Below are 13,748 nucleotides of genomic sequence, written 5' to 3'. Positions count from 1 at the left end.
CACAAGAAAATATTTTATTTGTACGCAGCAGTTTTTTTGGTTTTTATATCTTCAAATTTGTTGGTCCAGCGATCTCTTCAGTTGATGGTATCCTCAGAGGGAGTGTAACAAGGGCTCAGGCATATATCGTCGTCGATGTCGGCGTATGAATTGGTACTGGCATTATTATGATATCCAGGCTTAATAATCGGTGACTTCAGCAGTGTTTTTTTACACGCCGTTTTGCATGTAGCTTTGCAAGAGCTGTGTAGCCTTTAATTTCAATTCCGGACTTCCTTTAGTCGACGAGATAATTGTTGACAATATCTCGGGTGGTATTTTGAACCCTTCTGTCTTAAACATGTCGCTAAGCTGCTCAGTATAAGTATACCAGTTAGAAGATTCTACAAGTTGTAATATTTTAAGGTTCAGTTCTTTAAACTCGAGCGATTTACTGGTAGGCCATAGGTACTCCATAATGCAACCCATAGCTTGGATTTCCAACCCGTTGTTTTTCAAGATATGGAAGGTAAGACCAACAATGCCCGAACTATGAGATTTATACAGCCGACAATCGGCGAGCAAGTGCAACAAGTCGTCTAGTAGATTGCGTTTGTTGAAAGCATACGCGAAGCATTCAGCGAATTTCAAAAACAGAAACTGATGGCGCCGTAGCAGACCATATGTGATCAGAAGGCTATCCGCATCTAGGAGCAGCAGTTGGCTAAACACATCTCCAGTGTCTCTGGTTGTATGCTTACAATTCGGAGCATTACATTCACCATCCATATTTCCAAAGCACTGGACCCCAAATAAATCCACCAGCCAGTGTTGAGAGTGCTGCCATTGTGTATCAATCACACTTATCAGCTTCGCAGGACGAGGGTGATAGTCCAGATCGAAATCAATTCCATTAACAGATTGATTTCCAAGTGATGACGACGTCTTCACTGATGGGTTATACTCTTCTATATTCCTATGCTGTGACTGGGCATTCAGCGAGTGCATCATAGGTTCAGTCTGAGGTGGCACTACAGGCACAGCTGAAAGATTCATTACTGATTCAGTTGGAGGGCGCTGACCTAATAAAGTTGGAGGAGACACTGCATATAACATCTGCATCATGAACTGTTCTTGGTTGTGGTGTATTATTGGAGGAGGAGGCGCTGAATATCTGTTTTGTGCGATTGGCATCCACCGTGCCTGGGCCTGGTCACTGGTTGGGTTTACGTTTACCCAAGTTGGCGGCACTGAAGTGTAACGCTTGTTCTGGCTTCCAGCTGGAGGAGCCTTTGAAAATTGTTTATGCTTGCATGGGCCCCTCTGAGTAGGCGCCACCCTCTAGTGCCAGCTCAAATGTAGGGGCACCGATGATTGTTGATTCGTTCGAGGGTTATTCTGTTCCTCATTAATTTTCCTTTTGTATGGCGAGGGCCTAGGCGGCTTAGTCTTTAGGTTTTTTTTATCATTCTGCATTTTTTTATTTGTATCATTTTTCGATGGCATTGTGCTTGGATTATTCTCGTCCTCCGAGCTCTTCTCCAAATCATCTGTGCCGTCTTTATAGGCGAGAGCATTCTCATTTTCATCTGAGAGCACATCCACGACATCGACCACAGTCGGTTTCGGGCAAAATGCTTTGGCGATTTCGTATGCTGATATTTTCCAAGACATTGTTAAGAAAATCTCATATGTTTAACAATATTTAAAATCGTGGCAGCAAATTCAAATCAGTTTAAGCAATGTGACTGCGGAATTATGGATAAAATATACCGTCAGATTCTCAGAAATATACCTTATCATTTTCAAAATATACCGTAAATATACTGACGGACACGACAAGATGTGTTGATATTCCTCGATTTTGATATTCGATTTAATATTACTAGCTAGCTGGGACTCTTAGCCCTAAACAAATCATTTTATCCGATAGATACATACATTTTCTACAAGATTGAAAGGTTTTCAGAAGTCCTTTTTATTGGATTATTTACATATTAAGGTTCAAACAAAAACAACATAAAACGAATGTGACGTCGTTTTGTGGCGCTGCCAGACTCGTGCAATTTGTAGTTGCTGCGGGCTGCCATACCGTGATATTTTGTGATATGAAATTCGTCAATTTTGATATTTAGTTTAATATTACTAGCTAGTTGGCCCTCTCGCCCTGAACAAATAATTTTTTCCGATTCCTCAATTAATTTTGTTCAGGATTGGCTAGTTTTCAAACTCCTTTTCATTCGATTTTTTACATAATAAGGTTCAAACAAAAGCGGCCAAAGTATAAAACGTAAATGTTGACTAAATGTGACGTCAGTGTTGCTGGTCAACCAAGTTTCTTCTATGCGTATGTACTTTTGTATACCTTATTTCTTTTAATTGGTGTAAAATGTTTTGTTCCAGCTCCTTTGAAACATTATTTGTGATTTTATCCTAGATTGACATGTTTTTTACATATTAATGCACATGTTTGTGTTTTATATATACTTTTATCCCTGTTCTGATACCTATTATTGGAACCCGTGAGATAAAAAATATCGTTAATATCTTTAAAACAGAGACTGAGTAGTTTCTGCATTAATTGGAGCCTGAAATTACAAACAATATCTCAAGTCCACAATATCCATTTTCCCAGGTATGCAGATTGTTGCTCATTCGCGTTGCACAACAATGCTGCTACTTCATTTCCCCATGTTGCTGAAATTTTTCCCATACAAATCAAATGTATCTTACGGGAACGCGTATGGAATAAAGATTCATTGTTGCGTCATTCCATACGCGTTCCCGTATGATACATATACGAGGAAATCGAGGAATATCAACACATCTTGTCGTGTCCGTCAGTATATTTACGGTATATTTTGGAAATGATAAGGTATATTTCTGAGAATCTGACGGTATATTTTATCCATAATTCCGCAGTCACATTGCTTAAACTGATTTGAATTTGCTGCCACGATTTTAAATATTGTTAAACATATGAGATTTTCTTAACAATGTCTTGGAAAATATCAGCATACGAAATCGCCAAAGCATTTTGCCCGAAACCGACTGTGGTCGATGTCGTGGATGTGCTCTCAGATGAAAATGAGAATGCTCTCGCCTATAAAGACGGCACAGATGATTTGGAGAAGAGCTCGGAGGACGAGAATAATCCAAGCACAATGCCATCGAAAAATGATACAAATAAAAAAATGCAGAATGATAAAAAAAACCTAAAGACTAAGCCGCCTAGGCCCTCGCCATACAAAAGGAAAATTAATGAGGAACAGAATAACCCTCGAACGAATCAACAATCATCGGTGCCCCCTACATTTGAGCTGGCACTAGAGGTGGCGCCTACTCAGAGGGGCCCATGCAAGCATAAACAATTTTCAAAGGCTCCTCCAGCTGGAAGCCAGAACAAGCGTTACACTTCAGTGCCGCCAACTTGGGTAAACGTAAACCCAACCAGTGACCAGGCCCAGGCACGGTGGATGCCAATCGCACAAAACAGATATTCAGCGCCTCCTCCTCCAATAATACACCACAACCAAGAACAGTTCATGATGCAGATGTTATATGCAGTGTCTCCTCCAACTTTATTAGGTCAGCGCCCTCCAGCTGAATCAGTAATGAATCTTTCAGCTGTGCCTGTAGTGCCACCTCAGACTGAACCTATGATGCACTCGCTGAATGCCCAGTCACAGCATAGGAATATAGAAGAGTATAACCCATCAGTGAAGACGTCGTCATCACTTGGAAATCAATCTGTTAATGGAATTGATTTCGATCTGGACTATCACCCTCCGTCCTGCGAAGCTGATAAGTGTGATTGATACACAATGGCAGCACTCTCAACACTGGCTGGTGGATTTATTTGGGGTCCAGTGCTTTGGAAATATGGATGGTGAATGTAATGCTCCGAATTGTAAGCATACAACCAGAGACACTGGAGATGTGTTTAGCCAACTGCTGCTCCCTAGATGCGGATAGCCTTCTGATCACATATGGTCTGCTACGGCGCCATCAGTTTCTGTTTTTGAAATTCGCTGAATGCTTCGCGTATGCTTTCAACAAACGCAATCTACTAGACGACTTGTTGCACTTGCTCGCCGATTGTCGGCTGTATAAATCTCATAGTTCGGGCATTGTTGGTCTTACCTTCCATATCTTGAAAAACAACGGGTTGGAAATCCAAGCTATGGGTTGCATTATGGAGTACCTATGGCCTACCAGTAAATCGCTCGAGTTTAAAGAACTGAACCTTAAAATATTACAACTTGTAGAATCTTCTAACTGGTATACTTATACTGAGCAGCTTAGCGACATGTTTAAGACAGAAGGGTTCAAAATACCACCCGAGATATTGTCAACAATTATCTCGTCGACTAAAGGAAGTCCGGAATTGAAATTAAAGGCTACACAGCTCTTGCAAAGCTACATGCAAAACGGCGTGTAAAAAAACACTGCTGAAGTCACCGATTATTAAGCCTGGATATCATAATAATGCCAGTACCAATTCATACGCCGACATCGACGACGATATATGCCTGAGCCCTTGTTACACTCCCTCTGAGGATACCATCAACTGAAGAGATCGCTGGACCAACAAATTTGAAGATATAAAAACCAAAAAAACTGCTGCGTACAAATAAAATATTTTCTTGTGTTCCGAATTGTATGACAATTAAATAAAACGGGACTTAAATAACTTAAAATTAATTTATTATTATCTTTTCTGCTTTCCCTTACTCCAGTTTTTCTTGGCAAAAGGCTTCTTGCCCTTACCCCCTCCCCCACCACCATTGGCCATGGGCTTCATGCGCTTGCGCGCACCTGCAAAGTGCTCGGAATCATCGTGATTTTCCCCACCACGCTTGTGACCTCTGCCGCCCTTGGTGTCCTCAAGATCTTTCAGTTCTAGCTTGGCCGTGCGCTGCGCCTCAGCCACACGCTCCTGCAGAGCCATCACTTCGTCCTCCTCACACTTGTAGAGCGGCAGCTGTTTGCCCAGCAGATGCTCGATGCGCTGATACAGCTCAATATCATACTGGCTGACAATGGTGATGGCCCTGCCTGAGCGTCCCGCTCGAGCTGTGCGACCCACCCGATGAATGTAGTCCTTGCTGTGGGTGGGTATGTCAAAGTTCACGACCACGTCGACATGCGGAATGTCCAGGCCGCGAGAGGCCACGTCTGTGGAGATTAGAATGGAGCGATTCTTTGCCTTGAATTTGTTGAGCGCCGCCAAACGCTTGTTCTGCGACATTTGGCCATGAAGGGGAATGGCGGCCAGACCCAGAGCACGCAGCATGAGAGCCGTCTTCACAGTGTTGTTGCAGGTGCTGCAGAAGATCATGAAACTATTGCCGGCCAGCTCGTTGAGTATGTGCACCAGATAGACATCTTTGTACTTGACGGGTATGAAAAGGTACGATTGCTGCAGCTGCTCCACAGTCTGATACTTGTTGGAGACCTCCACCTTGACGGGATCCTTCAATGACGCCCTCTGCAGCTTCTTCACTTTCTTGGTCATTGTGGCACTGAACAGGAATGTGCGACGTTCGCGTGGCAATACCTTCAGTATCTTATCCAGCTCCACCTCAAAGTCCATGTTGAGTATTCGATCTGCCTCGTCCATGACCAGATATTTGATGGCCTTTAAATTGAAGCCCTTCATGTTCTCCAAGTGGTCCACCAGACGGCCCGGTGTGGCAATGATTATGTGCGGTTTCTTGGCCAGTTGCAGGCCTTGGGCCACCATGTCCATGCCACCCACAACCACACAGCATTTAATGCCAATTCCGCTGCCTGAAAGAGACAAATGGAAATGCTTGCATGAGATGCGAGTTTATAGGAGAATCCGTTTCGTGCCTCTAGCCGTATTTGCTCAGAGGTAGTGACGAATAAATAAAATAATAATTTCATGGTTTCGTTGAACAACAAAATCAAAACTGGTTTAACATCATTGTGCAGAAGGGAAGTTCTGATATCAAAAACTAGTTGAGCACTTACCAAGCGCCTCGAACTGCTCGCCTATCTGGAAGGCCAATTCACGTGTGGGCGTTAGCACCAGCGCGAAATAGCGCTGCGGGTTTTCCAGCAGCGCATGCAAAATGGGCAGGGCAAAGGCCCCTGTCTTGCCAGAACCGGTCTCGGCCAGGCCGATCACATCCTTGCCTTGAAGAGCCACTGGTATGGCCTCCCTTTGAATTTTTGACGGTGCCTTCCATTTCAGCTCATCGCATGCCTGGCACAGAGTGTCGTTCAGACCCTGTGGACCGATCAAATGTTAAATAAAACTTGTTCAAGACGCGGGGTTAACGGTAACATACAAGGTCCTTCCATGTTAACTTTTGATCCTCAGTTGGTGCAGCACCGTCCGACTCAGACCCACTTCTAGCGGCCTCATCCTCATCGCCGCTATCCCCTTCGTTGACATCATTTTCGTTGTCTGACTCCTCTATCTGGTCTTCCTCCTCGCCACTGAGCTCTTCTTCGTCACTTGTTTGCAGCTGCGCTTGCTCGTCTTCAGATGTTTCCGACATTTTTTTTTTTTTGATTAAATCATCGCATGGATGACAGGGGTTTGATCGCAGCTGTGTTGCCACATTGATCAGGTACTGGTGTATGACTTATTGTCCGATTATTCAGTTTCGGACGCTTGATGGGCCCAAGGTGTGTCTACAGAATATGTGTTTAGTGAGATCTTGAGTTCGAAGAGTGTAAAACCTCCGAAAGTATTGTTTAAAAACTTGTTTGTGAAAATTGTATCTTTTATGTAATTTTTACAGGCCTCCCCTTTTGGCCTGCACAGACTTCCTGTCAGCGAGCTTGACAGGCGTTAAAAGTCATTTCCCTATACTTTATTAATCTAAAATGATTTATCACAAAATGCTTAAAAGTCCATATTAGCGCTTTTTATAAACTGTGCCAATTTTCTGAGGTGGAGTGGCTCTTTTTTGATCAAGAGTTCATTTAGATCCTTATAATATTTAAAAATTCGATACTTACCCCTAAGACGGACGAATCTTTGGAATTTAAAAAGCAGATGTTCAGCGGATTCTGTGACATTACATGACTCGCAGATATCCGAATCAATCGCTTTAATTTTGTATAGAAAGGCTTTATCGTACGTGTGTCCTGTCATCAGTCTGTTTATTGTCTTTATGCTTTTTGCATTCCATTTTAAATTATAGTGCCATGGTTTTTTGGGTATGTTTGGAAAGATTTCGATTAAACTAGTGCACTTGTTACTACATTTTTGTTTATACTCCTCGTTCCACTTGTGTTCTAAGGAGTTTTTAATTTCTCTTAAGGCTTCTTTCACACTAAATTGAATGTAAATGGTTTCCCCTTCTCGTATGGCGTCTTTTGCTGCCGTATCAGCCTTTTCGTTTATCGTTACCCCTTTGTGCCCTGGAATCCATAGAATATCCAGTTTTTGCATGCCTGATGTGTCGATAATATTGTGAATGTCTCTTACTATGTATGAGTCTGTTTGTTCATTGTTTACTAGTTTTATCGCTCCTAGACCATCACAACAAATAACAGCTTTCTTGTATCCATTATTGGCACATATCTCACTTGCTTTTTTAATACCTATCAGTTCGGCCCCTACAGATGAAAGCCTATTAACTGTTCTATATTTATATATATTTCCACTGGGTAACTCTACAATTCCTATACCACACCTGTCCTGCGTGACCGATGCATCTGTGAACAGAATATTCCAGCCTTCTTTTGAATATTTTTCCAAGATTTCAGAGAATCTGGCTCTGATTTCCTCCCTCGAGTATTCTTCTTTGTTCTTTGTAATTTCTTTTTCTCTTACATTAATCTTTTTACAGTGTTTATAATTATCACAGCTTTGTGAATTGTCGAAGAAAGTTTTAAATTCTTCTAAGGTACAAGTGTAACTCTTTGCATTTGATCGTCTTATGCTATCGAACATCCTGGGATTCAGCTTCTTGACCTTGAAAAGTTCTTTGGCTGTAAGCCACTTAGCCCTGAAACTTGGAGGCATTATACCCGCCAACACAAAGATTTCGTGCTTGCTTGTATCAGGAGGCACACCTACACATCTTCTCAGCACTCCTGCCTGTGCAATTTCCATGTCTTTATTGGACCCAACTCCCATGTCAGAGAAGCTGGTAATTGCATATTCTTGCTTGCTTCTTATAAATGATTTGAAGATATTAACGCTAGTCTTAGGTTTCAGTCCCGACTTGATAGTTGTCGCTAATTGTATAAGCCTACTGCTTTTCCTAGTTACTTCTTTTACCATTTTTATATGACTGGTATTGGACATGTTAGAACTTATAAGCCTACCTAGAAACAAAAAGCTTTTTTTCACAGGTATTAGAACATTTTTAACTTCTATGTTCAGAGACCTTCCACCTTCCCTTCCCATGTTCATAATCACAGATTTGCTAGGATTGAAACTGAAACCCAGATCGCCACATAATAGGCTAAAATCGTTTAATTTGTTTTTCAGATTTGCAACTACGGCCGCATAGTTATACCCGTGTGACACCAATATAAAATCGTCGGCAAATTGCATGATTTGTGTGTTGCAGTCCCCTACCTGATGGAGTCTTTTGGTGTAGATATTAAAAAGTAGTGGTGAAAGACATGATCCCTGGGGTAATCCTCCTTGCACCACTTCTACTGCATCTCCCAGTCTTAGCAACCTAATGGACATGAAACTTATAATCCAGTCCATATACATTTTTGGAAAACTTTCATTTTCCATTAACATCTTTAAAAAATTCAAGTTTACACAGTTGTAAGCGTTGTTTAGGTCAACAGCCGCTACTATCACATGCTCCTTGCTTTTTTTCCTTGCAGCTACCTCATTGATCACATCATTAATGCACATTGCAGCTGACTTATCCTTCTGATACGCATAAGACCTATAGGTAGAATTTCGTTGTCCTGTATATATTTTTCAAGCTTGCTTTTGATAATACTGTTAACTGTTTTGGCCAGGACCGAATTAAGGATATTGGTCGAAAATTTGTTATGTCTGATAGATCTTTGTTTTTTTTTGGGATTGGCGTGATTTTAATCGTGCGCCACTCAGCTGGTACTTCACAGTTTGCAATTTTGTTGTTGTAGAATTTGACTAATTCTGCCTTAGTATCCCTGTTTAATGCGTTGGGCATCTCATAAGTGATCTTGTCAAAGCCTCCAGAAGTTTTTTTTTTTCGACCTAGGACCATTTCTAGATCTTCAAGAGTAAATTTCGGATTCTCGTTTTCTTTTGATGCATGCAAAGTGGCATCAATGCTTCTGGCTTCAGCAGGTACTTGTTCTTTTAGCCATACTAAGTACGACCCAGCTTTTTCTAAATCAAATTGTTCTTGAGTTTCTATGTTGCAATTTTTAAGGTTAGCTAGAAACTTCCAGGCTTCCCTAGTATTTGCCTTCACATTGAGCTCTGTTAGTTTTCTGGCGTAGCTAGTTTTCTTTGCAATTTTGACAGCCTTCTTCCATTTGATTTTTAGATCTACTGCCTTGCAATAATTCTGAAAAGCTGGCTCCGAGCATGCCTTTTTTTGGGCCTCAGAGAATTCGTTAAATAGTTTGGCTAACCTCTCATCCCACCATAACTTTGGCCATTTGTTGTCAACTTCAAAGGTAGCAGCATTGATTTCATGTTGCATGCATTTGGCTAAGTCTCCTATGTTTTTTTTTATATCTATTTTTCCCAGTTTTTTAATTAGTTTGTTTTTAGCTAGAAACTTACTTAGCTTTTTTCCTCTTCCAATCAATTCAAAACTTATAGGGTGGTGGTGACTACCTCCCAGAAACAGTTTCTCACAATTCCAATTCTGAACTTTAATACCCTTTACAAAGGTGAGGTCCAAGACGGACCCTGCAATTGAATCTATATTTCTCCTAAATGTAGGACATCGATCATTTACCAGAGCATATCCTGCATTGTTCATCGCTTGTTTTAAAAAAGCCCCTTTTCTACTGTTTATTGTGTCACCAAAACCTATGTGTCTAGCGTTAAAATCCCCTGCCACAATTGCATTTTCAAAGGGGTCTAATTTTTCCAGAAGGGTATTTATAGCTTGCTTAAACGTTTCAAACGATGTTGTTGGTTCAAAATATATGGAAGCGATAAAAAGATTTAGTTTATTATGGGTAGTGCTTGCAATGACAATGTCCTGATCAGATTCATAGGTTATCTTTTTCATTTTAAGATCGTTTCTATAAGCGATCGCTACACCTCCATAGCCATCATCTCTGTATTTTTCAATTAAATTGAAATTTGCTAATTTCCTAAAGCTGAGATCGTGAGAAAAAACTTCAGCCAGAATGGCAATACTAAAGTCTCCATTATTTAAAAAAAATTCAAGATCATTTTTGTTTGCTTTTATCGATTGAATATTATGCTGTAAGCACTTCATATTCACGTCGAGACTTTAAACTTTTCTCATTTTCTTCTGTTGGTGTCCTATATATCCTTTGTGGTATTTTCGTTGTATTTTCATTGGTATTGATGTAATTTTTGGACATATTTCGTATGCCACTTACTGAACTGAACTGCGACAACATGCTTATAACCTGCTGGATAGTAAATTTGTTTTCTTCTGAATTCTGATAACCAGCGACCGGTATATGGTCACTAGTATCGTTTGTATAAGCTTCTAGCTGAAAATGTGGTTTTTGTATGGGAATGGTTGGTCTTTGAATTACTCTGCTAGCATAACTATGCTTTTTGAGTATTTCATTGGTTTGGATGTTTTTATTTTGTATATTTTCCTCGGTTCTGACTAATTTGGGATAATTAACCTCATAATTTTCCATCTGTGAATAATTCTGATGGACTGAATAGGTATTTAGCACTTCCTTTCTTGCTATTTTCTTTATTGTCATAATCTTATTAATGTCATTTTCTTTTTCCCATACTGGGCAAACAAATCTGTCCCTGGCTGAATGATTCTTCCCGTTACATAAGATGCACTTTAGAACCGTGCATGTTCCGATGCAATCTCCCACTCCACATTTGGTGCACCTTCTCGCCGATTTGCATCTGGCTGAAGTGTGCCCAATTCTGCCACAGTTAAAGCACTGACGTACTTTTGGAATATATTGATATACCTTAATGCTGCATATCCCGAAAAGTGAGATCTTTTCTGGAATGTCAGCACCCTCAAACCCGATTTTTACCGTCTCTGTTGGTATGAACTTAAATTCTGAGTTGGTATCATCTATCAACATTTTTTCCCTCCTTGCAAATCTTTCTAGCGATTTTATCGCGATACTTGACATTATGTTCTCCCTGATTTCCTCATTCGAAAAACCTAGTGGAACACCTTTGATTATACCAAAGGATTCCACATAATTCCGTGGTATAAATGCTACTATATTCATCTTTTTCAAATCGCTATTCTTAACGAGAGTGTTTGCGTCAGTAAAATTTGAGAAATATATTTTGTATAAGGTCGGAGCCAGCGAAACAATTTCTTTAATACCTTTAATTTTTATATATTGTATTTATTTCCCACCCCCACCCACTCTGCCCATTCCTCAGTTATATTGCGGCAGGTCAGCACAGGTCGCTACATCACATCAGCCCTCAAACAAAACGAAAAACCAATTCAAACTGCCAAAAATTGTAGAGCCCACACACAAGCACAGTATGTGTGAATACATGGCACACACACATTTACGTAACCTGGAAACGAAACTCAAAACAAACTCAAAACGGTTTCGGAAAATAAGAATTGATACAAAATTTTGTCGTGTCTGCTTACACACATACATTTGCAATTCTCAGCTTGCTTTCGCTTCCCGACATGAGTCATACATGCCGAACGGCCCAGCTCCCGACCCGAATGGCCTGGCTCCCGACCCGAATGTCTCAGCCTCACAGAGCCGAAGCGCTGGGAGCCGGGACAGAACACTCAGCTTGCGCCCCTTTCGATGTATGAACTGGCACATCTATATACTGTATGGTTAGTGCTTAAACTGATTTGAATTTGCTGCCACGATTTTAAATATTGTTAAACATATGAGATTTTCTTAACAATGTCTTGGAAAATATCAGCATACGAAATCGCCAAAGCATTTTGCCCGAAACCGACTGTGGTCGATGTCGTGGATGTGCTCTCAGATGAAAATGAGAATGCTCTCGCCTATAAAGACGGCACAGATGATTTGGAGAAGAGCTCGGAGGACGAGAATAATCCAAGCACAATGCCATCGAAAAATGATACAAATAAAAAAATGCAGAATGATAAAAAAAACCTAAAGACTAAGCCGCCTAGGCCCTCGCCATACAAAAGGAAAATTAATGAGGAACAGAATAACCCTCGAACGAATCAACAATCATCGGTGCCCCCTACATTTGAGCTGGCACTAGAGGTGGCGCCTACTCAGAGGGGCCCATGCAAGCATAAACAATTTTCAAAGGCTCCTCCAGCTGGAAGCCAGAACAAGCGTTACACTTCAGTGCCGCCAACTTGGGTAAACGTAAACCCAACCAGTGACCAGGCCCAGGCACGGTGGATGCCAATCGCACAAAACAGATATTCAGCGCGTCCTCCTCCAATAATACACCACAACCAAGAACAGTTCATGATGCAGATGTTATATGCAGTGTCTCCTCCAACTTTATTAGGTCAGCGCCCTCCAACTGAATCAGTAATGAATCTTTCAGCTGTGCCTGTAGTGCCACCTCAGACTGAACCTATGATGCACTCGCTGAATGCCCAGTCACAGCATAGGAATATAGAAGAGTATAACCCCTCAGTGAAGACGTCGTCATCACTTGGAAATCAATCTGTTAATGGAATTGATTTCGATCTGGACTATCACCCTCGTCCTGCGAAGCTGATAAGTGTGATTGATACACAAAGGCAGCACTCTTAACACTGGTTGGTGGATTTATTTGGGGTCCAGTGCTTTGGAAATATGGATGGTGAATGTAATGCTCCGAATTGTAAGCATACAACCAGAGACACTGGAGACGTGTTTAGCCAACTGCTGCTCCTAGATGCGGATAGCCTTCTGATCACATATGGTCTGCTACGGCGCCATCAGTTTCTGTTTTTGAAATTCGCTGAATGCTTCGCGTATGCTTTCAACAAACGCAATCTACTAGACGACTTGTTGCACTTGCTCGCCGATTGTCGGCTGTATAAATCTCATAGTTCGGGCATTGTTGGTCTTACCTTCCATATCTTGAAAAACAACGGGTTGGAAATCCAAGCTATGGGTTGCATTATGGAGTACCTAGCTACCAGTAGGTATGCAGCTGCGCTTGCTCGTCTTCAGATGTTTCCGACATTTTTTTTTTTTTTTTTTTGATTAAATCATCGCATGGATGACAGGGGTTTGATCGCAGCTGTGTTGCCACATTGATCAGGTACTGGTGTATGACTTATTGTCCGATTATTCAGTTTCGGACGCTTGATGGGCCCAAGGTGTGTCTCCAGAATATGTGTTTAGTGAGATCTTGAGTTCGAAGAGTGTAAAACCTCCGAAAGTATTGTTTAAAAACTTGTTTGTGAAAATTGTATCTTTTATGTAATTTTTACAGGCCTCCCCTTTTGGCCTGCACAGACTTCCTGTCAGCGAGCTTGACAGGCGTTAAAAGTCATTTCCCTATACTTTATTAATCTAAAATGATTTATCACAAAATGCTTAAAAGTCCATATTAGCGCTTTTTATAAACTGTGCCAATTTTCTGAGGTGGAGTGGCTCTTTTTTGATCAAGAGTTCATTTAGATCCTTATAATATTTAAAAATTCGATACTTACCCCTAAGAC

At 41.0% G+C, this 13,748-nt stretch overlaps 1 protein-coding gene across 1 annotated transcript; it reads right to left on the bottom strand.

The window, feature by feature from the left end:
- Nucleotides 1–4,675: 4,675 nt before the first annotated feature.
- Nucleotides 4,676–6,528, bottom strand: LOC111075831 (probable ATP-dependent RNA helicase DDX47). The gene is made up of 3 exons (XM_022369323.2): nt 6,297–6,528; nt 5,977–6,235; nt 4,676–5,772 (listed from the first exon to the last, which is right to left on the bottom strand). The coding sequence occupies exons 1-3, from the start codon at nt 6,507–6,509 to the stop codon at nt 4,691–4,693; spliced, it is 1,554 nt and encodes a 517-aa protein (XP_022225015.2). The 5' UTR covers nt 6,510–6,528; the 3' UTR covers nt 4,676–4,690.
- Nucleotides 6,529–13,748: the final 7,220 nt, after the last annotated feature.

Source organism: Drosophila obscura, unplaced genomic scaffold (genome assembly GCF_018151105.1).
Source record: "Drosophila obscura isolate BZ-5 IFL unplaced genomic scaffold, ASM1815110v1 contig_29, whole genome shotgun sequence".
Classification (NCBI taxonomy): Eukaryota; Metazoa; Arthropoda; class Insecta; order Diptera; family Drosophilidae; genus Drosophila; species Drosophila obscura.
This window is presented reverse-complemented; position numbering and strand designations above follow the sequence as displayed.

Bases quoted from the DNA above. Each gene is read 5' to 3' on its own strand.
- LOC111075831 (XM_022369323.2), bottom strand. From the start codon at position 6,509: ATGTCGGAAACATCTGAAGACGAGCAAGCGCAGCTGCAAACAAGTGAC. The intron at 6,236-6,296 runs GTATGTTACCGT...ATCGGTCCACAG, and splicing joins AGTTAACATGGAAGGACCTT to GGTCTGAACGACACTCTGTG. The intron at 5,773-5,976 runs GTAAGTGCTCAA...TGTCTCTTTCAG, and splicing joins CGAGCAGTTCGAGGCGCTTG to GCAGCGGAATTGGCATTAAA.